General features: G+C 36.1%; 1 protein-coding gene across 1 annotated transcript; it reads right to left on the bottom strand.

Moving 5' to 3' along the window:
- Positions 1 to 3,370: 3,370 nt before the first annotated feature.
- LOC139429506 (uncharacterized) lies at positions 3,371 to 8,383 on the bottom strand. The gene has a single exon (XM_071195274.1). It carries the CDS (start codon positions 8,381 to 8,383, stop codon positions 3,371 to 3,373), a length of 5,013 nt encoding a protein of 1,670 aa, XP_071051375.1.
- Positions 8,384 to 27,005: the final 18,622 nt, after the last annotated feature.

The raw sequence follows: 27,005 nt of genomic DNA, 5'->3' as shown, positions 1-27,005 counted from the left end.
AGTTGTACTATGCCCACTGCGAAAACCCGATTGCAACTCATTGTGTAAATTAAACCTCTCTAGAAATCCTTGGACTTGTAAATAAACTAAGCGTTCAATAGTTTTTGATAGTACGGATAAAATTGAAATCGGACGGAAATCAGTGTTATATGAAGAGGACTTGGATTTGGGTATGGGGACGACATGAGCAACCTTCCAGACAGAGGGAAATAAAGACCGCTCAAAAGAAAAGTTGAAGATATGAGTTAAGCGAGGAAGCACTATATCCAGGATAGGAAGAAGAAGGTTGAGACCGATGCCATCAGAACCCACGCTTCGATCGCGGTCACAAGCGTAAGAGAGAAGGAGCAAGATTTAAGAGAAGTAAGAATTTCATTAATTGTAGCCGCCTTAGTTATCGATCAGAGTGACCCGGGACCCAGATCAGAGAGACTCTGTTATCACAACTCAGTGTGTTTAATGTTCTCCTACAATCATTAACCAGAGCCGACACCGTTTTCACGGCTTGCAGCGCCTGGAGAGCGGCTTGACTGTCTGAGAAAATTCGTACTGTCATGTTCTTCATCCCTCTTTCAAGAAGGATTTTAGCACCCATGTCAATAGCAAATATTTCCGCCTGGAATACAGTACAGTACGTACCCAGGCTGTAAGCTTGCTTAATTCGAGGTGTCTGGCAGTATACTCCTGCTCCTACCCCTTCAGGCGTTTTGATCCATCTGTGTACAAGCAAATGTCTGCCTGAACCAGAGAATTTTCATTTTCGATCCAGAACTGCCGCTCAGGCAGTACAATCTGGTATCGAGCATTAATCACTGATAGTGATACCGCCAAATCTAACGGCATTAATAGCACAGTATCAGTGCTTATAATGTCTTCCGCAGCCCATTGGTAGGACATGTCGGAACAGTTTTGAGCATATTGCTTAAATCTGTAAATGGTTGTTCTAGCTACTTTCTCTATATGCAAATGCAGAGGAGATAGGCCAAGCAGAACCTCCATTGCTAGAGTTGGCGTTGTGCCTATCGCACCAGAGATTGCCAATCCAGCTACTCGTTGAATTCGTGAAAGTTTACTGATAACTGAAGTCTGTCGGACTTTCCTATACCAGGCTGCTGCTCCGTATGTGATCATAGGTCTAATCACAGTCACATAGAGGCAGTACAGTCTTTCAGGGGTAAGACCGCAATTTTTTCCACCAAAACTGCGACAAATCCACAAGGATAGTCTAGCTTTGTGCAAAACTCCCTGCAAATGTCCATTCCATGACAGGGTTTTGTCTAGGATTACTCCTAGATATTTGACTTCTTTTGAGAAAGGAATTTCTTCACCTTGGATAGTTGGGCGGATTAGTCCATCCAACTTTCGTTTTCTGGTGAAAGGCACAACAATTGTCTTTTGCGGGTTTATTGAGAGGTTCTCTCCCTTACACCAAGCGCAAATGGTATCTAGGGTCACCTGGAGGACTTTAGATATCCTCGGCAAACAGGTTCCTTTGACCATAACGACAATGTCATCAGCATAAGCTTGTATTTCCACACCAACGGCTTCGACTATCGCAATCAGATCGTCAACTAGGAGGGACCAAAGCAGAGGAGATAACACCCCTCCCTGCGGGCAGCCACCTCCCGGCCTGAAGCGTATCGTATCACCGTGGAGTGAAGTAGAAACTATTCTACTATCTAGCATATTGCGGATCCAACCCGCTATAGTTGCTTCCACTCCCCAATCAAGAGCATCTCTTTCAAGAGATTGTGGTATTGCGTTGTTGAACGCTCCCAGTATGATAATGTAGTTGATAAGTTCTTCTTATCACAATTTTCTTGAAAGAAATTCGTTGATCACAGGGTATCTTTTATCCTTTCACATTCAGTAATTTTCCAACATAAATAAGGTACTAATCAGACAATTAAACACCAAATTCATTTTTTAGGCTTTATTGTACTGCAACACATATCTAAATAGGTGTTTTATGGCAACTTCAAAACTTTAAACTTAAATTTAAAAACATTCTCGCCAATTGCCATCACAAAAGGTTGTATTAGTGCTGCTACATAACGGCTGCTACGCCACAATCTAGAATTAACAAAATAAATTCAAACAAGTTGTGAAGAAATCCAGTTAAGTAAACCATATTTAGATGAAGTCATCTTTATCATCATCGGTACGCATTTCTCGTAATTGATTTACGATGTTGCGTATGCCTTTTTCTTTGACATGATTCTTGTCACTTAGGAATGCATAAATATTATATATATATGTTTATATATATGTTTATTGATGATGCAACAAAGAATTTACAAGCCCACAAAAAAAATACAAAAAATAATACATAAAAGTAAATAAAATAATAAACACTTTGAAATTATCAACAAAACCGGACTTAATAACAGCGCATCATCAAAAAGAGCCGAGTCAATGCAGACATAGCTTGTCTGCTATTGTTTTTCATCGGCCCTTTTATAATAGAAATAATAAATAAATTGGTTTCAAACAAGATAGCACTAACTATATATATATATATAAAAAAACTATATTAACAGAAGTAAGTACCTAAATTAGTTAGCAATGAAAGATAACAATAATAAGGAATAATAAAAAAAATACAACAAAATTAAAGAACAAAAACATAGCAAAATGAAGAAAAGGTTGAACAAGCTGCCGCGAACAATCTCCCCCTGCCCTGTTAGGTCATACAATTCAGAAATGTAAAAAGTGAATATTACCTCTTAATAAGAACTTAAATTTAAAATTTAAATTTAAATGCTGTTCTGCTCAATCAAAAGAATTTTTTTATAATATGACTTGAAACTTCGCTCACTCAGCTGCTTGACTGAATCAGGAAGGCTATTCATAATAGTAGTTACATTATAAGTGAACGCGCAGTATAAGAAAAGAACTGGGTTTAATAAAACGGTGCTGGTTCAGAGATATAAACAATAAAATTAAAGCGTAAAAAAAATGTAGGAAAAGTAGAATAAATAAAAGAAGATGATTAAATTACGATTCTTACGTTTAATTTTCACTGCACTAGAGTAATAATTTTAAACGACTTTTTTGATGCGCACAATACTGTAGTCGCGTTAAAAGGCGAGTGTGAGCGCATGCTCTCGTGTTAAGATAACACAGCCCAGTTAAGCGCACGCACATGCGTGTAAATAATTCTGAGGGTGACGCGGCGCGAACATTCCACCCACCAACAAAAGGTGAAATAACCCTTTTTTACAATAATATTTATGAAATATGAATAGTTATTTGACGGTGTGAAGGTTAAAGTTTGAGTGAATAAGCATAACATACGGTGAGTAGACGAAAATAATTAATTAGTTTGACAAGTAAACAAAAAAAACATGTGACTAGATTCGGTTTTGTCTTAAATCGGTAAGGTACAAATCTTCGTGGTTGGACGAGTTAACCTCCCATTTTTGGTTTTAATGGTGATGACTCGGATAACACCATCAATTCCGGGATGAACCTCTTCAATTCTCCCTGTTTCCCATTGAAGTGGGGGTCGCTGTTCATTTCGAATGAGTACCAGATCACCAATAGACGGTGTTGGAGACGAAGCGTTCCATTTTCCTCTTTGTTGAAGTGAGTACAAATATTCAACGTGCCACCTTTTCCAAAAATCTTGTACCATCTTCTGTATCAGTTTCCAGCGATCCAAACGGTTGATCGGTACTTGAGTGACGTCAGGATCTACAACAGAAGCATTAAGGGGTTCCAAACACAAGAAATGTGCTGGAGTTAGTGGTTGAAGATCATTGGGATCTTCAGTCATTGCGGAAAGCGGCCTCGAATTCAATACAGCTTCGATTTGCGTCAGGATGGTATACACTTCCTCAAACGTTAGTTTTTGATCTCCAATAACTTTAATCAAATGGGATTTAACAGATCTTACTCCAGCCTCAGCCAACCCATTAAAATGGGGAGCCCCTGGAGGATGAAATTGCCATGTGAGTTCCAATTTTTGACCGGAAACCTCAGCCATCTCTCGTAATTTGTTGTAGGCGCCCACAAAATTAGTTCCCTGATCTGATAAGATTAACGTACATCGACCTCTTCTGGAGGTAAATCGTCGTAGAGCCGCTATAAATGCTTCAGTAGATAGATCTGAAACTAGTTCTAAATGTATCGCTTTGGTAGACGTACACACAAAGACACAAATATAGGATTTGACAAACCGCGCTCCTCTGGTGCGACTAATGGTGGTATAAATCGGTCCAGCGAAATCGACAGCGACTCTGGAGAACGCCTTCACCTCGGTTACTCTAAATTGAGGCAAATCCGCCATCCTCGGAGCATATGATCGGGGCTTGCATCGAAAACAACGGATACATCGTGATACGACCCGATGAATGACACTTCGAGAAGCGATGATCCAATATTGACGCATTACCAGAGCTTGTAGCGACCGTTGTCCCGGATGAAGGTATTTTTCATGTATATGTTCCACAATTAATTCACTAACACGACTATTTTTAGGTAGAAGTAACGGATGTTTGTGATCGAAGGGGATCATAGCAAATTTTATACGACCACCCACCCTAATCAAACCATCTCTATCAAGAAAAGGTGCTAACTTTCTAAATGATTTATCAGGGATCTTATTCTCGTTAATTGTAGTAAATAATTGTGAAAAATGTTGATGTTGGACATAACGGACAATCGAAGATAAAGATTGTTGGAGCTCAAACGGGGATAATTGGATGGTAAAATAACGGTTTTGTTTGCGGCAGTGAACAATAAAACGTTGAATGTAGGCCATAATCCGTTGGATTTTTGAAAGTGAAGAGAATCTCATGAGGAGAGTGTCTATAAAAGTAAGTTTTGTTTCAATGGTAGTAATTATATTTGATTTTTGTTCATTAATTACTTCTGTGCTTTCACAGGGAATAGATTTAATAGATGGCCAGTATTCCGGAGGATGACAGAGCCAGGAGGGGCCCCTCCACCATAGATCGTGAGCGATTAACTGATCTGGAAAAAGACCTCGAGAGCCACAGTCTGCAGGATTATCGGAAGATGGTATGTATCTCCAATAATCTGAAGGTAAAATTTCTTGGATATATGAGACTCGATTGGCAACGAAAATTTTCCATCTAGTAGGCAATGAAGAAATCCACGCTAGGGTGACTTTGGAATCGGACCACGCGTAAATTACATCGAAAATGATTGTGGTTGATAACATGTCCTTAATAGTTTTAAGAAGATCAACGAGTAGAACAGCGCCACAAAGTTCGAGACGAGGAATAGATATTGTCTTAAGAGGTGCAACTCTAGATTTACCGCAAAGAAAAGAGGTATTAATAGATTGGTTATGACTTTCACAGCGTAAATACGCTACTGCACAATAACCTGATTGCGAGGCGTCACAAAAAAGATGAAGTTGAACGGATTTAGTGTCAGACGGAATCATCAATCGAGGTATTCTTAAATCAGAAATAAAAATAAGACCTTTCTTAAAGATTTCCCAATTTTTAGATATGTGACCAGGAGGACTTTCATCCCATTCAATTTTTAATTGCCACAATTGTTGGATAAATTGTTTAGCCTTTAAGGTGCACGGAGTCAAGAAGCCTAAGGGGTCGTAGACACGAGCGATTTCCGAAAGTATGGAACGTTTTGTGGAAAGGGAATTGCGGGGACAATAGGAAAATTTAAAATCATCTGTTGTGGGATCCCATTGCAGACCCAAAACTTTAATGTAACTGATTTCATCGTAATCCATTGATATTGGACGCTGTAAATCTGTTTCAGATACTTCTTGTAAGACGTGAGTGCAATTACTCGCCCATTTTCTCAATTTAAATCCCCCTCTGTTCAATAGGTCAATCAATTCTCGCTGTAGCTCCAAAGTCTCTTGCACCGATTGAGCTCCTGTGACTATATCGTCAACGTAAATGTTGTTTTTTAGAACGGTTGAAGCCCTCGGAAACTGATCACAATAGATGTTAGATAACTCGACTAGTGTTCGCAAGGCAAGAAAAGGTGCCGATGCCACTCCATAGGTCACAGTATTTAAAATATATTCTTGAATAGGTTCAGTTGAAGAGAATCTCCATAAGATTCGCTGAAAGTTTCTGTCTTCAGGTGAAACAAGAATTTGTCGATACATTTGTTGGATATCGCAGACAAATGCATACTTAAAACATCGAAAAGACGATAAAACTTTTATTATGTCTTGTTGCAATTTATGTCCCACCAAAAGGGTGTCATTTAACGATGTACCATTAGATGTTGGTGCTGATGCGTCAAACACAACTCTAATTTTTGATGAAGGGTTTTCAGAACGAAGCACGCAGTGATGCGGAATGTAGTAGGTTCTATCAGAAGGAGGTTTGAAAGAGTTAGCAAGAGACATGTGGCCTGACTGAAGATAATCTTTCATAAAGTTGATATAATCACTTCTTAACGACGGAGTTTTTAAGAGACGGTTTTCTAAAGACATAAAACGTTTCAACGCTGTCTGGTAGGAATTGCCCAGGACTGGATTTGGTTTCTTAAAAGGCAGAGAAACGATGAATCGACCTGTTGATGTTCGTTTATAATTATTTTTAAAATGATTTTCACATTTATCCTCTTCACACGTTAATAGCGTTCTTTCAGGAATGGATTCCAGTTCCCAGAATCTTTGAATTGAGTTATCAAGCGAATAATCAGTAGTAGATAAACACGTTGACAGTGAGGTCGTGACTGAGAGCGAAGATCTCCCCATTAGAATCCAACCAAATACGGAATTAACTGCAATTGGATGGTTCGGTTCTCCACGAAGACGTCCTTCAGTGATAATTTGAGGAACTAGTTCTGCGCCCAGTAACAAATCCACCGAGTTAAGACTTGAATGGTGCTCTGGAGGGATGTTCAATTGTTGAAGATGAGGATAAAGCGGAACAAGGGACGCAATGGATGGTTGGTCAGAACAAATGCTGGGAGTGATAATAGCGTCAAAGTCAAAGGAAGGTTTCGATGACTGTATAGGTTGGATAGAGCAGGTAACAGAGCCTTTATTACAGATGGATGTCATTGCATTTAATCCCTGGATTTCTAGACAAGAAGTTTGCTTTCGTGGTAGTTGAAGTCGTTTTGATAGATTAGATGTTATAAAATTGGACATACTGCCCGAGTCGATTAATGCTTTGACACGATGTAATTTTCCAAATCGATCCTGAATCTTTACAATAGCAATAGGTAGTAAGATGTTTGGATTACTTTCCTTCATTGATGTCTGAATTGTATTATAAGATGTTCCGACATGAACAGATGGAGAAGTTTGTGTCTTGAAGTGGAGTAATGTGTGGTGATGTTGATTGCAGGTACGACATCTATGAGAAGACGAGCAATTATGAGTAGTGTGTCGTTGACTTAGACAATTTCGACAAAGATTATGATCTCTAGCGATGGATAACCGTTCTCCAGCTGATTTGGATGTAAAATTCGTACAACGGTAAATTGGATGGGCTTCATGACATAAGATACAGTTAGTAGTCGATGAATTAGAATGATGTTCTTCAATCTTCATATTTACTGATTTAGCTCTGATGTTTGATTTTGATGAACTCGGAGATGTGCTGTCACTTGATGTCAATAATACCGATTCTAGGGCCTTTGCTCTTTTTTCTAAGAAATCCACAAGTTGCTTATAAGTTGGAATGTCATATGCTGTATGTTCAGCTTCAAAAGTGGTTTTTGTAGGTGTGTTCAGTTTTTGAAGCACGATATTAAATAATAGAAAATCCCACTTATTAACAGGGAAACCCAAATTACGAAAACCTTCAATATTTTCATGGAAGGTATCAATCAAAATTCGAAGACTTTTAGAGGAATCGTCTTTCAGGGGTTTTAAATGAACGATTTCGTTAAAGTATAACGTTGCCAAGTGACGTTTATTCTGGTAGCGGCCTTTTAACGTTTTATATGCTATTTCGTAATTGGCGTCTGTCACAGGAAAACCCTTTAACAGGTTAAACGCTTCGCCACTTAGGGACATGAGAAGATACTGATATTTGGCAATTGAAGAAAGAGATTTGTTTTCGTGAACCATCGTTCGATAAAGATCGAAAAAGGTATGCCATTCTTTATGATTACCACTGAACGTAGGCAATGCTAACTTATTTAATTTCAGAGCAGATATAGATGAGATTTCAGAGGATTCCGTTGAAGGTTGAGGGGACAGTTGATGGAATATCGCCCTTGTAGTGTAGTAAGCAGTATCAGCCTTTAGTCGTATGTCGTCATGAGCCTCAAAGTCCTTCTCTTCAATCAAACCAATAATCGTATTGTGAGTACTTTTGAACTCTTTGTAGATTTCCTCGGCATCTGGAGCTCGTTCAAGAAAAATTTGTTTTTGGATAGGGTCAGACGGGAGTGCTTGACCAAGGGCCATGGTCTCGTTTAAACGATTGTATAGACCGTTGCGACGTAGGGTAAGTTTAACAATCTTGTCTGTCATCACGGGAAAAATCAAATAAAATATCCAAAAGAATTATGGAGAAGAACGAAATTAAAAAAAAGAATTCTCAAAAAAAAAAGGTAAATGAAAATAATTTAAATAATCGAAGGGAAAAGAAATTAAATATTTAAATGGTAAGAATTGTCGAAAAATGCGGTGCTAAAAATAGCGTAATCCAGTTTTTGATTTTCCAGATGGCCAACAAAGAGACGTGACCCCGTGGATAAATGCAAAAAAACGCGGATTTAAGACGAAAATTAAATGAAAAATGCGAAAAAATGTAAAAATAACGAGAAATAAATCAAAATTAAACGAAAATTCCGGAAGAATCCGGCTCGAAGGACCAAATGAACGCGCAGTATAAGAAAAGAACTGGGTTTAATAAAACGGTGCTGGTTCAGAGATATAAACAATAAAATTAAAGCGTAAAAAAAATGTAGGAAAAGTAGAATAAATAAAAGAAGATGATTAAATTACGATTCTTACGTTTAATTTTCACTGCACTAGAGTAATAATTTTAAACGACTTTTTTGATGCGCACAATACTGTAGTCGCGTTAAAAGGCGAGTGTGAGCGCATGCTCTCGTGTTAAGATAACACAGCCCAGTTAAGCGCACGCACATGCGTGTAAATAATTCTGAGGGTGACGCGGCGCGAACAATAAGAGTAAGATCTTTTAAAGATTTGAAGTTCATGGCGTGGTATGCATAACATATGCCGATGTCGTATATTAATATTGTGCACGTCACTGCGATACCTGATTCTATTGGCTAAATATGGTGGACATTTATACATAATAATTCTGTGAAAGAGGCAAGCACTGTGAAGGATTCTACGACGCGTCATATTCAACCAATTTGCCCAATTCAGAGTGTGTGATATGTTTTCCCGTCTTTTAATACCATATATAAACCTCAGACATGAGTTCTGCACTCTTTGGATACGCACTTTGGTTACAGAGTCTAAGCATGGATGATATAAAGCATCTCCGTAATTGAATATGGACAGAACAAGAGCTTCACATAATTGGATTTTCAAACGTTGGTTAAGTAAGCTCCTGTTACTGTACAATAATTTAAGCGTCACGTAGGCTCTACGAATTAGTGAAGAAACATGTCCACGGAATCGGAGTGCGGTATCAAGACGTATACCCAAATTACAGCACTCGTCCGTAAAATTCAATTTAACACCACCCACTCCGACACTCAGAGACCCCTTGACCCTGTTCACCACACCACCACTCCCAAATACCATAACTGCTGATTTAGACGGATTAATAATCAAACAATAATTTGAAGCTTCGTGGGCCAATTTGTCTAAATCAGAATTGATAGCTCTTTCAGCCTTGTCAATGTTATTCTCATTGAATGAGTAATAGACCTGAGTATCGTCAGCATACATGTGAGCAGTGCAATAGTCTACTACTTTTGGTAAAGCAGCCGTATAAATTAGATAGAGCAGAGGGCCAAGAATTGAACCCTGCGGCACGCCTGAGGACACCACTGCTGCTGAAGATTCCTTTCCATGAAGCTTAACAGTTTGTGACCGATTCAGGAGGTAACTATTAAAAAACTTTATGGCACCCTCCGAAAGGCCAATATGGTGGAGTATTGCTAAGATAGTGGGGTGGTGAATGGTATCAAAGGCCTTAGAGAAGTCCAAGAGAATCAGGATCGTGGCGCTTTTTTGGTCAATTGCATGGAAAATATCATCCGTGACATCGAGAAGGGCTGTCGTACAACTGTGTCTTGAACGAAAACCAGACTGACGGACTGGTAGAATATTAAATTTATTTAGATGCTGGGTAAGTCTAGTAGCAACCACTTTTTCCAGAATCTTGGACAATATAGGCAAAATACTTATGGGGCGGAGATCTTTAAGTTCCCGAGGGCTGGATGTTTTTGGAATTGGCGTGACTTGAGCAATCTTCCAAAGGTCAGGAAACACAGACAATTCAAGGCAATAGTTCACAATATGACATATATACGGTATAATTGTTGGACAACACATATTCAACATTTTAACACTAATACCGTCAACTCCAACTGTAGTTGTCTTAATGTTACAAAGAATATCCAATATTTCCTCTTCCGAAGCGAGAGAAAAGGACAGTGATTCGATGACACCAGGGAAGATATTAGATTGATAATGCCGAATTAAATTGGCGTCACCCAACACACTGATCTGTGCATCGAGGAAAAACTCATTAACTTGATCGGCGTTGCCTATAGATTCAGGAATTATCCGTTGCCTGACACTAACAATACCCATCGACCGGAAACTCTGCCAAAGTTCACGAGAATTTTTACTATCTAACATATGTGACAGATACGCCCTCTTCTCTTTTTGAATAGAAGAATTAGTAAAATTTCGCAACTCCTTGTAGTATTTGAAATTTTCCGGATTTCTTGTTTTCTTAAATTTAATGTACGCATCATTCCTAAGTTTCATCAACAGTTTTATATTGTCGGTGATCCAAGGGCGAAAAGTTTTTCTAGTTGTAATAATGCGTGTTGGAGCGTGGACATCAAAGAGAGTCAATATAAAAAAGTTTAAGAAATTTACCTTATCGTTAATATTGTTAAGTTTGACAATATTTTGCCAGGGTATTGCTACTAAATCTCTACTAAATCTGCTACTAAATCGGACGGAAATCAGTGTTACATGAAGAGGACTTGGATTTGGGTATGGGAACGACATGAGCAACCTTCCAGACAGAGTGAAATAAAGACCGCTCAAAAGAAAAGTTGAAGATATGAGTTAAGCGAGAAAGCACTATATCCAGGATAGGAAGAAGAAGGTTAAGACCGATGCCATCAGAACCCACGCAAGGCGACTTCGAATAAGTTAAAGCATCACCTACTTCGATCGCGGTCACAAGCGTAAGAGAGAAGGAGCAAGATTTAAGAGAACTAAGAATTTCATTAATTGTAGCCGCCTTAGTTACGTTATCGATGATCATTGGAGGCTCTGCAAAAAAGTTTGCCATTGACTCACAATCAAGATCCATCTGGACAGACGGAGAATCAATCGCTCCGAGAGACCTCATAGTCCTCCAAAATGTTCTCGGCGCGACTCCAGACAGCCTCTGGTAGAAATAAGATCTCTTAGCATACTTGCATTTATGATTACAGCGGTTGCGTAAAATTCGATAATTTATGTTTGTATCCTGAAAAAGAAACCGAAGAAGTCCTTTCTACACATCTAATTTTCATGAATGAATAGCGTACATTGGTTTTTTCAAATCACATTTTATTGAGCTAACAAAGTTGAACATTATAATTATGTGCAGTATTATCCTGCCAATGATACTACTTTATAGTATCGTTTAAAAATGTTCCTTGCTGCAATAACATCATACAATGTAATTATGTACAGGTTTATCTTTCTAACGATGCTAGTTCACAGTGTCAATTAAAGCTGTTTATTGAGCCAGTAACATCATACGTTCTTATAATGTACATATTAATCCTACTAATGAAGCTACTTCATAAAATATTCCTTTATTAATGCTAACTGTTGATTAACACTATGTATCTTGACATAGCTAATCATGGCATTGAATATCACTGCATGACGGTAGTTATAAACACCGTGCGCTAATAATTTCTATCAAGGGAAGCTATGAAAATAAAAACTTCTGTCCTCGATTATACCTATAATGTGACAAGTTGTAAAAATTGTAAGTATGATAAGGTTACATTACATTACATTACATTGCATTGACTACATATCGGGTAGGCGAAGTCTCTCTTCAGCCCACAGTCCAATCCTATATTTGGCCATCGCAAATAATACACCAACTGCTGGTTCCGGCCCCACAAACGCTTCAGCGCTGCCATCTCGTGCTAGCTTATCTGCCGCTACATTGCCAGCAACCCCAGAGTGACCCGGGACCCAGGTCAGAGAGACTCTGTTATCACAACTCAGTGTGTTTAATGTTCTCCTACAATCATTAACCAGAGCCGACACCGTTTTCACGGCTTGCAGCGCCTGGAGAGCGGCTTGACTGTCTGAGAAAATTCGTACTGTTATGTTCTTCACCCCTCTTTCAAGAAGGATTTTAGCACCCATGACAATAGCAAATATTTCCGCCTGGAATACAGTACAGTACGTACCCAGGCTGTAAGCTTGCTTAATTCGAGGTGTCTGGCAGTATACTCCTGCTCCTACCCCTTCCGGCGTTTTGATCCATCTGTGTACAAGCAAATGTCTGCCTGAACCAGAGAATTTTCATTTTCGATCCAGAACTGCCGCTCAGGCAGTACAATCTGGTATCGAGCATTAATCACTGATAGTGATACCGCCAAATCTAACGGCATTAATAGCACAGTATCAGTGCTTATAATGTCTTCCGCAGCCGATTGGTAGGACATGTCGGAACAGTTTTGAGCATATTGCTTAAATCTCTAAATGGTTGTTCTAGCTACTTTCTCTATATGCAAATGCAGAGGAGATAGGCCAAGCAGAACCTCCATTGCTAGAGTTGGCGTTGTGCCTATCGCACCAGAGATTGCCAATCCAGCTACTCGTTGAATTCGTGAAAGTTTACTGATAACTGAAGTCTGTCGGACTTTCCTATACCAGGCTGCTGCTCCGTATGTGATCATAGGTCTAACCACAGTCACATAGAGGCAGTACAGTCTTTCAGGGGTAAGACCGCAATTTTTTCCACCAAGACTGCGACAAGTTCACAAGGATAGTCTAGCTTTGTGCAAAACTCCCTGCAAATATCCATTCCATGACAGGGTTTTGTCTAGGATTACTCCTAGATATTTGACTTCTTTTGAGAAAGGAATTTCTTCACCTTGGATAGTTCAACTTTCGTTTTCTGGTGAAGTGCACAACATTGCGGGTTTATTGAGAGTTTCTCTCCCTTACACCAAGCGCAAATGGTATCTAGGGTCACCTGGAGGACTTTAGATATCCTCGGCAAACAGGTTCCTTTGACCATAACGACAATGTCATCAGCATAAGCTTGTATTTCCACACCAACGGCTTCGACTATCGCAATCAGATCGTCAACTAGGAGGGACCAAAGCAGAGGAGATAACACCCCTCCTTGCGGGCAGCCACCTCCCGGCCTGAAGCGTATCGTATCACCGTGGAGTGAAGTAGAAACTATTCTACTATCTAGCATATTGCGGATCCAACCCGCTATAGTTGCTTCCACTCCCCTATCAAGAGCAGCTCTTTCAAGAGATTGTGGTATTGCGTTGTTGAACGCTTCCAGTATGATAAGGTAGTTGATAAGTTCTTCTTATCATAATTTTCTTGAAAGAAATTCGTTGATCAGAGGGTATCTTTTATCCTTTCACATTCAGTAATTTTCCAACATAAATAAGGTACTAATCAGACAATTAAACACCAAATTCATTTTTTAGGCTTTATTGTACTGCAACACATATGTAAATAGGTGTTTTATGGCAACTTCAAAACTTTAAACTTAAATTTAAAAACATTCTCGCCAATTGCCATCACAAAAGGTTGTATTAGTGCTGCCATATAACGGCTGCTACGCCACAATCTAGAATTAACAAAATAAATTCAAACAAGTTGTGAAGAAATCCAGTTAAGTAAAGCATATTTAGATGAAGTCATCATCATCATCGGTACGCATTTCTCGTAATTGATTTACGATGTTGCGTATGCCTTTTTCTTTGACATGATTTTTGTCACTTAGGAATGCATAAATATCTCCTCACATTGCCTCACATATCGTGATTAGTATCAAATCCTGTCGTAACGTCGTTAAAGCTTTTCTGGTATAATTACGAAAGAGGCATTATTTATACCAAACGAAACCCATATGGCCTTTTATAAAATGGCCATTTTTCAAGTAATTCTGATGTTGAGGTTACCGTTTTAAGGTCTGCAAACCTTAACTGTCTGCAGGCTTTTCAAGCATGGTCAAAATCTTCGGAAGAGAGATTGTCATATGTTAATGATCAAATCATTATTATCAACAACTTAAAATACCTACCAAAAGTTATTATCATCAATGCACCTCAATTTAAGTATCCTACTAAAATATTAATAGACATGTTAAAAAAAACAAGCAAAGTTGAGCACTTTGAAGAACAAAACTTATTTTATCAAAAAATATCTCAGCTCAAATATAAATCTACAACTGTTTAATAGTTTTTGTAACAGGTAAAACAAAACGGTATTTTACTTACCAAATTGCACACTTTACTAAATTCACTTCACCCAGAAGTTTCCTTACGCGAAGGAACACGTGATATAAGCGAATGAGCTAGCACAGAATAAAGATACGATTTTTGAAAACAAGCAGAAACCGGTAAAATTTTTTTAATGTTTAGTACTAGTTATTGGCACAACAAATTATTTCGACGTTATAATGATCATTTGTACATTAATATCAATAAATCAGATTCGTAATGTTAATAATTATGTTTATCAATTTTTCTTCGATGTGTACATTAAGGCGATGTACTTGTTCATTGACCAATAAACGTATGCATTAATACTACGAATTCGTGTTATTAATTTTTATTATCAGCATAACGAAAAGTTTCATTGATGTAATGATTGAATACTTCGCCCAAATTAAAAAGGTTGTTGCCAGAATAATTTTTATACATTAATTTCAATAAATCGGATTTGTAATATTGATAAATGCATTATAGAGTCACCAAGAAAAATCTATAACATTTTCATAATATCGATGAAAATTTCAATGTGACAATGAAGTTGCTATTAATAAACAGCGTTTATTAATAATACGTACAAAATTTCTTTCAGTGTATATTTTTGTGCACACCACTTCATTTCGTTATGTATATCCGCGATCTCAAGATCCTTAAGGATATCTCTGTTCCTAACATGCCATGGCACATTCACGATGTTTCTCAAGGTTTTATTTTGGAATGTTGTATAGTTTCAATATGGCATTTTTTGGCGCATCCCCATAGTTGTATCCCGTACAACCACACGGGTTTGAGGATATGATTGTATATTAGTATTTTATTGTCTATTGATAACTATGGTTGTCTTCCAATTAACCAGCTATATTGTCTGTTTCTTAATCGCAGTTCTTCCAGTTTTTGCTCTGTATATACCGCCCAGGTGAGTTTTTTATCTAGGTGTATACCGAGATATTTTGTTGAGTTTGCATATGGAATGATGTTATTATTAATTGTGATTGGTGGTAAATCAACTAATTTTTTGTTTGTAAAGTTAGTATGAACGGATTTGCCTTCATTAATTTTAATTTTCCATTTTCTCGTCTATGTGGACAACATATGGACACCATTTTGCAGTTTGTTTGTGGCCTCTTGAATATTATCACCCACAGCCATCATGGCTGTATCGTCAGCGAATGTTGCTATTGATATACCATTGTCCTCTGGCAGATCGTTTGCCCAAAGTACACTAGCTTGTGGAACACCCGCTTTTATCTCTTTTAAATCAGTAAATTCGTTTTCGTATTTGACTCGACATAATCGGTCTGTAATACAGGTACACAATAGTTATTTATATTACAAGTGAGCTAGAAACATAATTACTGTACGAGTGTGAAGAATTACACAACGAGGTCGTAGACCGAGTCGTGTAATCACACGAGTACTGTAATTATGCTCTAGCCCACGTGTGATATACAGCATTTTATCTACGACTGCTAAAAATTACTAAAAAATCAATTTCTTTAAAAAAGTCTATTTGACATTTATAAAAATATTTTGAAATGATTGTTGACAATTTTGAATTGTCAGTTTCAACAACATGTTTACTCATCTGGAATAAGTGTTTCGAAATGTAAAAACATAACAATTAATGTGTATAATAAATAGTATTGTTTCTCTGTAAGTAGATAGCACTATTTCTTTTGTTTTGTTGCTCGTTTCAATAAATTAAGTCTGTTCTGATTAGGCTAAAAATGCGTTACGTAATGGAACCAGTGCGGTAATGAACTTCATTACGTAACTCAAATCACCTCAAATGAGTGCGGTAATGATGACTTATCCAAGCAGTCGTAGATAAATAAGATTTATGAATTTTTAAACATTTTCCTACACGCTTCGATACATTGTCTTTAGTTCTTAATTCTTAGAATACCATTTAAGAATGCTCAACAAAAAAAAACCAGAAGAGGTACATCGGGTGATCTGGCTCGTCGGAAATACCTTTGGAAAGAGGTCTAAAAGGTTCCGACATTTCTCCGCCTTTGTCAATTTGATAATTGTCCAATCATAATTAGGTCCAATTTCCTGGCCTGCCAGATCACCTGATTTACACCTCTTGATTTTTTTTGTAAGGCGTCCTTACAGATAATGATTATCGTGAAGTACCGACTACGCCAGAAAACATAAAAGAGCGGATAAGAAATGCATGTAGAAATAGTAGCCAAGAAAATCTTTTAAGATGTAAAGAAAATTTTAGTAGATGAGTTATTTTACTTTTATCCATAGAATCAGATTTTGCAACCAAAAACATAGGGTGCCATTTAAAAAATTGGTCGTGACCTTCATATGACCTTGAAAATAAGGTTTAGGTCAAAAAATGTTATCGTCATAAGGTTTTCCCCTTCGCACAGAACACCTTTCATTTGGTTCACTTGTAAAATGTAAAATGAACCGTTTTCGAGATAATCGCTTGTCTCCTCATACTGTTTTGGCAATAATTTACTAATTTTATGTATTAGGTCTTTATGCCATACTTTATTGAATGTTTGGGCTACATCAACAAATATAGCAGAGCAAATTTTTTTTCCTTCAAGAGTTTTTTCTATCAGATCAGATATTCTGTGTACCGGATCAATTGTACTATGTTTGTCTCTAAATCCGAATTGACAGTTAGGAATAAGTTGGTTTTGTTATATTATTGGTTTTAAACCTTTTGAGGAAAAGTTTTTCAAAGAGTTTTGAGATTACTGGAAGCAACGAGATTGGTCTGTATGAAGCCACACCATATAGTGATTTTTTTGGCTTAGATATCATAATTACCTCTACAATCTTCCACATATTAGGTACGTGTCGTAAACGAAACGTTACATTTATTAAATACGTTAGTTTTAAGATAGCTTTTCTAGGAAAGATTATTTTTAAGATTTCTCCTAATTTCTTTAGCAACTTCATTTGGCGTTACATGTTTTATACGTTCATTAGTATTAACATATTCTTTGATCTCTTCATAATCGGAGCTTATATCATTTGGCTGGAAAGTTTTTCCTAGATGGTCTTGCCCATGTTTCATTATCAGTTCTGAGAGGTGGATTTTGAGTAATACGACGTTTGTGCTTTCTTGTTGGTCTCCATAATGAATAATCACTTCCTTATCGGCGGTTAACTCTGTAAGGTATTTCTTGACCGATTCTTCCTTTATCTTCTTTATTTCTAGTTTTAATTGTTGTGTCAGATTATTGAATCTACTTTTATCGAATGGATGTCTTGTGTGATGCCATGTTTTCTTAGCTTTTCTTTTTTCTGCAACTAGTTTTCTAATTTCTTGAGGGAAATTGTTGCCAGCAGTTTTACGTTTTAATTCTTTTGTGTTATTCCATGCTACACGCTGAATATCTCGTATAAAATTTTCCAATCTAAAGCTTTCCCGATTCGTTGTACCATTCATCAGGGTAGGTTTTATTTCCTCTCAATAATCTTCTCACTTAAAGTCAGTACCACTGCTATGTGAGCCGAAGCTAGGTCGCAGTTATCATGCACTTCCAGAAAACGGGGTGAAAATTTCTTTGATATAAAGAATTCCAGTAAATTAGGTCTCTTATCCGCATCAGTAGGTTGGGTTTCCTGATGAATAATTAATTGGCTCCAATCTCTTGAATGGCTTTCAGTAGTTCTTTCCCTTTTCTAGTTGTGACTTCTGATCCTCATTCTGTATTTTTTGCATTAAAATTGCCACCCAACAGAAATTTGTTTCCAAGATGGTGTAAGTAGCTTTTATAAACTTTTTTCTTGTTGTTGTGTCTCGGTGGAAAATATGCTGCTGCAACTGTCATATTTTGATTATTGATTTTCAAACCAACTACACACATCTGTATTTGTGTTAGATGTGTTTCTGTAATGAGTAAATATCAATCTTCTGTAATGATAAGAAAGCTGCAATTGCTTCTTTATGCGTTAGAACACTGGAATGCTAATTCCAGGTGGCTATCCTAACATCTCGCAGCATTGTAGGATAGTGAAGCAGGTCTGGTGTAAATACTTTCTAATTTTTCGAGTTCGGTTATTGTTTTCGTTATATTAGGAGTGTTATGTGCTATAAGTACAGCTCTGTTTTGATCTTGCTTACCTGACGTTGTTTGGGCATATGATATTTCTTTACTTACAGTTGTCTAGGTTCTTGTGTATTTCGTCTAATAAGAATATTTCATCTTTTTTACAGTTCTTTAGCAACAACGCATCCTCTATAACTAGCTGGATGTTCTTCTGAACAGTTACTGCATTTTGGCTTTTCAGTTTTAGGCTTTTTGCATTCAATAGTAACATGTTTACCAGCACACCTGAACATCGTGGTTCATGTTTACAATCTTTTTGTGTATGCTCAAATCGCTGACATCTTCGACATTGTGGAATTAAATTATTGCTTATCAGCGGTTCTATCTGTACCATAGCATTTAGTATTTGTCTAATAGCATCTGTAGTGAAAAAAATGCATCTGAGACTAAAAGTGTAAATAGGCAATATTGTCAAGAATAAAATTTACTATACATAGTCGTATAGATCTTGATAATCGAGTACAACGTTTACGGTCATTTTTGTGTACTTTGACAATATTTTGGCATTTTAGCAAAATTTGAAAGAGATTTCAAATTGGACATTTCCACTTTCGCATTGGTCTAGAGTGGTCAAAATCAGAAGACTCAGAGAAATCAAACTGTTTGAGTTGGTGCTTATATACACATTACTATTACACATTATGTTATTTTAATGATTAGGTCCTAGGATGTAATTTTGTAGCAGCAATAGATTAGGTTTGAAACATAATACCCATTAATCTGAGTCATGATCAAGATCAGATTGTAATCTCCTTAAATAAAAAAAAAGTAATGGTGTTGAGAGATATTAGGGATGATGTTGACTAAATAAACTTATCTCTATTACTTCTCAGTAAGTAATTTTTCTAATAACATCACCCTCTTTTATGAAATGGCATAATAAGCAACGACAACTCCAACAGTTGCTTTAAACGGCTGCATTTAACAACTTCCTTTGGGGTGAAATGAGTTTAATGTAAAAATTTTAGTGCAATAAAAAAATCCAATTTAAAGCGAGATTATTTATTTTATTTAAAATTGAATCTAAAGCAATAAACCGATATAGTACACATTATCTTTAAATCTACTTTAAATCTACTCTAAATCTACTTTAAGTCTTATATGCAATAAATAAAAATCTAGATAAAAATGCGTAATCTAGAAGTCAAGTTATAAATATAATCGTTTCATTGATGGTTATTAGAGATATGGGTAACAATAAAATAAGGTATTATTTGGAATTTATTTGATTAATAATTTCCGGTTTAATTTTGATTTTTACAAGCTAAATTAAAGGTGATAAAAATATAATTTTTGTGTTATAAAAGTTAAGTTCAACAATAACGTTAAAATTAAATATGATGTTATTAAAATTAGCAATAAAGTTTTCGTTAAATTCGTGTAGTAAGCATAAAGTTTTCTCGTCGTTGAAAGCAACTTTTCACTTTCCCCCTTTTCCCCATTTCAACAAACTTCTTCGACGCTCCTTAGTCTTGATAATGACCTTAAGATCTCTGTTACACTATTAATTATCCGAAGGCCTAAGGGAAAACGGACTGAAAACAAGGAATAGCACTTTTCCTCATTCAACGAATTTATATGTTTGGTTAATTCGAAAAAGAATAACATTTCAAATTCTTATTTTTCTTTATATGGAGTTCCTTAAAAGTCTAATGATTTCCGAGACGTGGAGAAGTGTCTCTTGATATCGATCTCTTTGTAAAAGGGAGAAAAGAGGAAGAGGTATCGGTCGTTTAGTTGACCGGTGTCCGTTTAAATCTTGGACATCTTTCCTCCTGGAGGGCATCTCAATTGAGGCATCTCTAAAACGATTTACTCTCTTCGATGTTTTCGTTTGTCCGATAGGGGACACACGAACCAACCGGCGTCGTTTAAGTACGAAGGAGCAAGTTCGAACGTGACGGCTGCCGGTCTATTCGCATGGGAACCGACCACACGTCCAACTTACGTCCACTCGATGTCAGTTTAGATAGCACCAAATGGCCGTACAGATTCAACGTGTTTCACTTTGAATTTAATCGACTAAAAGAGAGATGAAGAAAAAAATTAACAAGAAAGGTATTTAAGATTTATGAGGAGAAAAAGATGTGTCCTTTTTAGATACGATTTTAAATGTTTGCTGTTTTGATTATACCTAATATGAAAACCGAAAGAATTTTAGCAATCAAGGGTAAATCCGCCTAAGGTCGACCAGTGCCAGTAGTCGACCATCTGCAACTATAAATTTAAAAAATAAAAGTGTGGTCAAATTTCCTCAATTAAAGTTTGTATCAATAATTAGCTGCCAGTGTGTGTAACCCAAATTACAAGCAATTGCGTAAATACTGGTGGTAGTACTGCCCTAATTTGTCAGTTTAGAAAAGTGCGCACCGAGTTAACACGTTAAACGCCACCATAATGAAAAAAAAATTTGTTCTGTGTTCTGTGGTCCATTACTACCACCATTAACTTTTAGTTAAATTTATCTTATAGATAAACCCATCTACTAGCCAATCAGAGCGCGTGAAATAGCCGTAACCATAGTAATAATCCCTTAGATAGCTTAACCAGAAGATGGTAGTAACGAGCCTAAGTTAAATATGGCTGGTTCAATAATGCTGACATGTGCATTTTCTTGTAAAGCTAATATAATATTTAATTTCCTCTCCCCGTTAATTACAGGACATCCTTTTCTTGGCTTATCTTCTACAGAACCAGTATCTCGATATTGGTTATATGGAACTTATTATATTACGGAACTAGAAACATTCGGATTTAGCCGTACGTCTCTTAAGACGGCTAAACCCAAATGATTCTAAATAAAAAATTGGTTCTCGCACTTTAACAATGGATATTTATTTAACTGATCAGCTTTAAATAAATATCCATTGTTAAAGTGCGAGAACCAATTTTTTATTTTAATTTTCAACAATGGAAAGAGAAGAAAAGAACAACAAATGATTCTAGTTCTACTATATAATCTAATATACGTATTTTTCTAATACGTATATTTAACCTTTCAACTACTTCAATAAAAATATACAACAATCTAGTGCTTAATAACAATGAAAACTAGAACTAACACTAGACCTAGTCTTTAGATGCACAGCTAAACTCGAATGCTTCTAGTTCTAGCTATAGTGTTAGTTCTACGTTTACACTAGCACTGTTACTATGTAGAACTAACACTATACCGCACGTCTGTAAAGACGGCAAAACCCGAATGATTATAGTTCTAAGTATACTGTTAGTTCTACTTTTACACTAACACTGTTACCATGTAGAACTAACAGTATATCTAGAACTAGAATCATTTGGGTTTAGCCGCACGTCTCTAAAGACGGCTAAACCCGAATGATTCTAGTTCTAAGTATAGTGTTAGTTCTACTTTTACCCTAGCACTGTTACTATTTAGAGCTAACACTATACTTAGAACAAGAATCATTTGGGTTTAGCAGCACGTCTGTAAAGACTGCTAAACCAGAATGATTCTAGTTCTAGGTATAGTGTTAGTTCTACTTTTACACTAGCACTGTTACTATTTAGAACTAACACTATACCTAGAACAAGAATCATTTGGGTTTAGCAGCACGTCTGTAAAGACTGCTAAACCAGAATGATTCTAGTTCTAGATATAGTGTTAGTTCTAGTTTTACACTAGCACTGTTACTATGTAGAACTAACAGTATACCTAGAACTTTTAGAACTAACACTATACTAGTTCTAGTTTTACACTAGCACTGTCACTAGAACTAACATTAGACCTAAAACTAGAAACATTTGGGTTTAACCGCACGTCTCTAAAGACGGATACGTTCATAACAACATCGTTCATAGGGAGTTAGATAACCTTATACAGTACGTTTGCTTTACGGACCTTGATTCTGTGCTTTTGGCAACTCGCGATAAGAGGACGGATTTTAAATCGAGGTCACAACACCAACCCAACCTCAACGTGATTTGGGAAACTCTATGTGATTTGGAAAAACCTTACAGTGCTGTTGGTAGAACTGGGGATTCGGAACGTTTTAGAAACAAAAAGGTGGAATAAAAGTTGCAGCAAACTTTATTCGTTACAATATTGCTCTTTTACACTTTTGCTCTCAGATGCATAAATATTGAGAAAAACAGGTGAGAATTAGGTGACATCATTGTGCTGTTGGTAGAACACGGGATTCGGAATGTTTTAGAGAAAAAATATAGTATAAAAGTTGCAGTGAATTTTATTCGTAACAATATTGCTGTTTTATACTTTTGCTCACAGATGCATCAATATTGAGAAAAATTCGAATAGGTGAGAATTAGATGAAATCGTGGTTTTACATCTTATTGTTGCTGGAACAGGGGATTCGGATCGTTTTAGAAAAAAAGTTTTAGTTTAAAAGTTGCACCAAACTTTATTCGTAACAATATTGCTCTTTTACACTTTTGCTTTCAGATGTATAAATATCGAGAAAAATTCGAATAAGTGAGAATTAGATGAAATTGTGGTTTTACATCTTATTATTGCTAGAGCACAGGATTCGGATCGTTTTAGAAAAAAAGTTTTAGTATAAAAGTTGCAGCAAATTTTAATCGTACCAATATTGCTCTTTTATACTTTTGCTCTCAGATGCATCAATATTGAGAAAAATTCGAATAGGTGAGAATTAGATGAAATCATGGTTTTACATCTTATTGTTGCTGGAACAGTGGATTCGAATCGTTTTAGATAAAAAGTTTTAGTATAAAAGTTGCAGCAAACTTTATTCGTAACAATATTACTCTTTTATACTTTTGCTCTCAGATGCATCAATATTGAGAAAAAATCGAATAGGTGAGAATTAGATGAAATCGTGGTTTTACATCTTATTGTTGCTAGAGCACGGGATTCGGATCGTTTTCGAAAAAAAGTTTTAGTATAAAAGTTGCACCAAACTTTATTCGTAACAATATTGCTCTTTTATACTTTTGCTCACAGATGCATCAATATTGAGAAAAATTCGAATAGGTGAGAATTAGATGAAATCGTGGTTTTACATCTGATTGTTGCTGGAGCAGGGGATTCGGATCGCTTTACATAAAAAGTTTTAGTATAAAAGTTGCAGCAAACTTTATTCGTAATAATATTGCTCTTTTACATTTTTGCTCTCAGATGCATCAATATTGAGAAAAAATTGAACAAGTGAGAATTAGATGAAATCGTGGTTTTACATCTTATTTTTGCTGGAACAGGAGATTCGGATCGTTTTACATAAAAAGTTTTAGTATAAAAGTTGCAGCAAACTTTATTCGTAACAATATTGCTCTTTTACATTTTTGCTCTCAGATGCATCAATAATTGAAAAAAATTGAACAAGTGAGAATTAGATGAAATCGTGGTTTTACATCTTATTTTTGCTGGAACAGGAGATTCGGATCGTTTTACATAAAAAGTTTTAGTATAAAAGTTGCAGCAAACTTTATTCGTAACAATATTGCTCTTTTACATTTTTGCTCTCAGATGCATCAATATTGAGAAAAAATTGAACAAGTGAGAATTAGATGAAATCGTGGTTTTACATCTTATTGTTGCTAGAGCACGGGATTCGGATCGTTTTAGAAAAAAAGTTTTAGTATAAAAGTTGCAGCAAACTTTATTTGTAACAATATCGCTCTTTTATACTTTTGCTCTCAGATTCATCAACATTGAGAAAAAATCGAATAGGTGAGAATTAGATGAAATCGTGGTTTTACATCTTATTGTTGCTAGAGCACGGGATTCGGATCGTTTTCGAAAAAAAGTTTTAGTATAAAAGTTGCACCAAATTTTAATCGTACCAATATTGCTCTTTTATACTTTTGCTCTCAGATGCATCAATATTGAGAAAAATTCGAATAGGTGAGAATTAGATGAAATCGTGGTTTTACACCTTATTGTTGCTGGAACAGTGGATTCGGATCGCTTTCGATAAAAAGTTTTAGTATAAAAGTTGCAGCAAACTTTATTCGTAACAATACTGCTCTTTTACACTTTTGCTCACAGATGTATCAATATTGAGAAAAATTCGAATAAGTAAGAATTAGATGAAATCGTGGTTTTACATCTTATTATTGCTAGAGCACAGGATTCGGATCGTTTTAGAAAAAAAGTTTTAGTATAAAAGTTGCAGCAAATTTTATTCGTACCAATATTGCTCCTTTATAGTTTTGCTCTCAGATGCATCAATATTGAGAAAAAATCGAATAGGTGAGAATTAGATGAAATCGTGGTTTTACATCTTATTATTACTAGAGCACGGGATTCGGATCGTTTTAGATAAAAAGTTTTAGTATAAAAGTTGCAGTAAATTTTATTCGTAACAATATTGCTCTTTTATACTTTTGCTCTCAGATGCATCAATATTGAGAAAAAATCGAATAAGTGAGAATTAGATGAAATCGTGGTTTTACATCTTATTATTGCTAGAGCACGGGATTCGGATCGTTTTAGAAAAAAAGTTTTAGTATAAAAGTTGCTGCAAACTTTATTCGTAACAATATTGCTGTTTTATACTTTTGCTCTCAGATGCATCAATACTGAGAAAAATTCGAATAGGTGAGAATTAGATGAAGTCGTGATTTTACATCTTATTATTGCTGGAACAGGGGATTTGGATCATTTTAGATAAAAAGTTTTAGTATAAAAGTTGCAGCAAACTTTATTCGTAACAATATTGCTCTTTTACATTTTTGCTCTCAGATGCATCAATATTGAGAAAAAATCGAATAGGTGAGAATTAGATAAAATCGTGGTTTTACATCTTATTATTGCTGGAACAGGGGATTTGGATCATTTTAGATAAAAAGTTTTAGTATAAAAGTTGCAGCAAACTTTATTCGTAACAATATTGCTCTTTTATACTTTTGCTCACAGATGCATCAATATTGAGAAAAATTCGAATAGGTGAGAATTAGATGAAATCGTGCTTTTATACCTTATTATTGCTGGAACAGGGGATTCGGATCGCTTTAGATAAAAAGTTTTAGTATAAAAGTTGCAGCAAACTTTATTCGTACCAATATTGCTCCTTTATAGTTTTGCTCTCAGATGCATCAATATTGAGAAAAAATCGAATAGGTGAGAATTAGATGAAATCGCGTTTTTATATCTTATTGTTGCTAGAGCACGGGATTCGGATCGTTTTAGAAAAAAAGTTTTTGAATAAAATTTGTTACAGATTTTATTCTTAACAATATTGGCAAATGATTAAGCTTTCGAATGAAATATTGTTCAGTAAAATTGGTTGAAAGCTTCTCTTGTTATAATCAAAATACCATCTAATTGGGATTTAAAAAAATTGTGGGCTAACTTCGCATAAGTGATTAAAGATTAAAAAGAGAAAAAGATGGTTCATTTCACTAATCGGCGATTCAACGGGAAAAGAATACAATAATAAATTTCCCGAGTCGTTTCCGATCAATTGGACTTTCTCAATCGCTTATTTCGTTTGAAAGCGAACGAACGAAAAAGCCACTTTTTCATTTTTCACGCGCTATAAACGAGGAGGAATTAATCAAGAATACCCTCTTTTCGCTTTCTTCCCCCTGGAAAAATAATAATAAATCGATAAGAATCTGTGGTTTCCACAAAACCCCTTTTCGATTGAAACCATTAAATAAAATACCGTAAAATCCTTCTGTCAGCTTTTTAAATTATTTGCCGAAACGAATTTTTTGAATTACACCATTTTCTTGTTCGGCTTAATAAAAAACTTAATAAAAATCGTTGGGATTAAAAAAACCGAAAATTTCCGAGTAGTTAAAGTGCGAATCGTAATCTGCTCCATTAAAGTTCTCAAGTCATTGTTACGCCACATTAATGCCATCCCAAATGCAGTCCCGCAACGCTCATTATTTCCCCAACTACATCTTTAAACATCTTGAAACTCGCCCAACTTCAGGTCCAAAACGATTTTTTTTTCCTTTTAAATTCCAACTTGGCATCATTCCCAACACACTCGATGAAAAACTTACCATTAAATAATTCATCTCATTAAAAGAGATTTCCCAATTTGATCGTAAGGATTATTGTGATCTGCTGATATGAACGTATCATTGATTCGAGGGATTCAATCGCAACGGTAAGTAATTTTCGGTACGAACGTTCAAAGAATGGATTTGGAATCCGAATTCGGCTTTTGGCGCATAATAGACGGTAATATCGTATAAAAGGGTAAATCCGACGTGCGTGACCTACATCCTGGGTGGAAAACCGTATGTCAGAAGGTATTAGGGCACTCAACGGAATGAATGCTAACGATTACAATTGGAAACCGGAAAGTCCGCGGGGACCAATCTGTGCCCTCGTTTCCGGAAAACCCC

The sequence above is a fragment of the Onthophagus taurus genome, chromosome 3 (genome assembly GCF_036711975.1).
Source record: "Onthophagus taurus isolate NC chromosome 3, IU_Otau_3.0, whole genome shotgun sequence".
In the NCBI taxonomy this organism is placed as follows: Eukaryota; Metazoa; Arthropoda; class Insecta; order Coleoptera; family Scarabaeidae; genus Onthophagus; species Onthophagus taurus.
Note: the sequence above shows the minus strand (reverse complement) of the source record. Positions and strands in the feature narration are given on the sequence as shown.

Coding starts and splice junctions, on each gene's coding strand:
- LOC139429506 (XM_071195274.1), bottom strand. CDS start 8,383: ATGGCCCTTGGTCAAGCACTCCCGTCTGACCCTATCCAAAAACAAATT.